Genomic DNA, 2821 nt, shown 5'->3' with positions numbered 1-2821 from the left:
TTCAATAAAGCAATCAGTGTGTCACGGGTCATCATCGATCATAGTAACGGAACGTTGAAAGTCAGATTTCAATCTTTTAAAGGAACTTAGATTAGTGCTCAAGGACGCCTTGACTGCGTTGCATGCTAACCACTGGATAGAAGTATGTTTGATCTTACATAACTTCCTCATCTCAATCAAAGAGGACTGGTCTGGAGTACTGGGTACGTTAGACGAAGCTCTCGAATACCAACCACGCCGTCGACACGCACCTCCTGGTGCCCCGAATTTTGAAAATGACAATCCAATTTTAAGAACTGAGCGAGATACACGTCGAAGAGATCAACTGTTTGCTGAATTTATAATGACCAGACAAAATGATTAAGATATTTATTATATTACATAACTTAAATTTACTACTTAGATTTGGTGATCTCATTGTGGTGGAATTGTTTCAGTTAATTTCTCGCTTTTTTTGGTTGAAGATTATTTTTGGTGGATTCTCTTTTTTGGTGCAATTAAAGTATCTATTTGATACTTTTCGAAAGTGGCAAATAATAAAATTTGATTTCAAATTGAAATTTTACAGATTGAGTGCAAACAAGCAAGAGCGAGACAATTGATCAGATTGAGTGCCAACAAGCAAGAGCGAGACAAATTTGATTTCAAAAAGAAAGTTTTCAGATTGAGTGCAAACAAGCAAGAGCAAGACAATTGACACCTATTTAATACTAAGAGGAATCATTTTAGATATCAAAAAGGGATGTAAAACAAATAAAAAAAATGAATTGGAAGAGGTTTTAATTTTTTTTTAAAGATTTGAAGTTTTGAGGAAGTCCAAAAATAAAGTATAAGAGATATAAGTATTCAAACACCTGAACCGGAACCGGAAGTCGATTGCATCATTGATTGTGCGTGTTGTGCAGCAAGCATTGCGTCCTGAAGGCTGAGATTATGCTCTTTCATCAAGGTACTAATCAGGTGAGCATTTCTAGCCACTTGTTGATGTTCATATTCCGCTTTCATTTGCTTCATCTCAAGTGAATGTTTTTCCTTTCGCGAGTCCAAATCAAACTTATCACTACTTAACTTCACATCGACCAATTCCAGTTCAATCTGAGATTTTTTCTTTGCTTCTTCAGGGCTGAACTCGGTTTGTTTCGGTTGTTGTCCACAAATAGAGCTACCCATGTTTTCAACTACCTGAGCCAAACGTTCCATACTTTGACCATGTTTAAAAAAGACTTGTTGCTCCAAAGAATTGATGTTTGGATCCGCTCGGACATTTGAACTCGCTTGTAGTGGGGTTGATCCGAAATGGTGTCCTTGTAAGAGACCCTGAATTGATGACGCCGAACCAGAAGTTCGGCTCCTTTTGCTGAAGGTCCCAACGCTAGTAGAGTCCACTGAGTTTCTAGAACCTGTGCGCTTGAGTGATGAAGACGTCGTTTGAGTTTGAGATTGGGCTTGATTAGATTCTCTCGCTCGGAATGGGGTGGGTGTGTAAGGGGGTTGACCGTCATCTGTAATTTCATCTTTGTCATTCAAGACATTCATGAAGTCTTCCATAGTGGGCTCTTCAGAACCACTGTTTAAACCTTCTTCCACAGCATTAGTCGATAATGCCTCTTGCATCGAACGGCTTTGAAGCTCCTCATAACCTAGATTCGAATTAACTGAATGTTCTCTTGAATCACGCTCGATTTGAACTTCGCTTTCAAGGTCTTGAGTAGGTGCAGGTAAACCGTGCGCGGCAGAGAGTCTGACGTTAGCATGTCGGGTTCCAAAGACGGGCTCCAGTTCCACGAAGTATCTACACTTCTTCAAGATAGATACTAAGAAGAATGCGAGAAGAGACATTAGAATAAGGGAAACATGCAAAGATCAAGCATGATTGCTTACCAAATGCTAACTTCTCCATTTTAATCCACTCAGGATTATCATCAGCCCAACCTTTCGCAGCCTTAACTTCCTTCGCTGTCATCAAAGTGCCTTGGCCAGTCCGGTTTCGCTCACCATCGGCTTTGCGCCAAGCCTCTTCTAATCGCATAATCTGTAGAAGAATATTGATTTATAAAGAAATCAATAAAGCGAGACTGAGACATCACGAAAGGAAAGAAACTTGAATAAGACAAAAAGATCTACCTTTTTCCGGATCGTGTTCGCATCTCGCCAAGTGATTCCATTATCAATGAAATACCTTTCAATCTCTTCAGCCACAGCTCGCTTTTCAGATTTGTTATCTTTGAATCTACTGAAATTATGTTCATCTGTAAGCCAATTGAGCAATAAGTACATCGAAGATTTCCCCGCCCCATTATCATCATTTTCCCAATGAATTGTTGTCCTGCGGCCCTTCTCATCCTCGTCATTAGAACTTTCATCATCAGATTTCGGCTTTTTGGACTTCTTCGATCTTGGTTTCCGACTTTTTGACTTAGGAGGCGAGCGCGGTTTGGGTTGATCTGCTTTTGATTTACGAGGTTTCTTAGCTTTGGGCATTTTGTTTTTGTTGGGAACACTTGAGCCGGCGGATTGAGCTAGTTGAATCGCGCCAGTGAGCACCTGACTGAGAGTTGAAGGGTCCAGTTGGAGATGAGTAGCGTTAGGATCTGGTTCGGAAGAAGGGTCATGGGAATTGAAGGTATCGGAGGGTATATCTTGAGACGACGACATGAAATTAAAGTTATTCTGGTATGTGGGTATTGAATTGGGTGCGTGGAATCTGAGCGGAGATCAGATCTGGGCAGAGAATTGGGCAGTGAGGTGGGAATTAAGTTTTGCCCAGTTTTTCCCTCGTGTCCGGGAAACTGGACTTCTGGGCACGTGCCCGGGCACGAGT

At 41.1% G+C, this 2821-nt stretch overlaps 1 protein-coding gene across 1 annotated transcript; it reads right to left on the bottom strand.

The window, feature by feature from the left end:
- Positions 1 to 846: 846 nt before the first annotated feature.
- On the bottom strand, positions 847 to 1900 carry MELLADRAFT_95721 (uncharacterized protein; the record flags this gene model as incomplete). The annotated part of the gene is made up of 2 exons (XM_007418291.1): positions 847 to 1814; positions 1882 to 1900. 2 exons carry the CDS (start codon positions 1898 to 1900, stop codon positions 847 to 849), a joined length of 987 nt encoding a protein of 328 aa, XP_007418353.1.
- Positions 1901 to 2821: the final 921 nt, after the last annotated feature.

The sequence above is a fragment of the Melampsora larici-populina genome (genome assembly GCF_000204055.1).
Source record: "Melampsora larici-populina 98AG31 unplaced genomic scaffold MELLAscaffold_88, whole genome shotgun sequence".
Lineage (NCBI taxonomy): Eukaryota > Fungi > Basidiomycota > Pucciniomycetes > Pucciniales > Melampsoraceae > Melampsora > Melampsora laricis-populina.
This window is presented reverse-complemented; position numbering and strand designations above follow the sequence as displayed.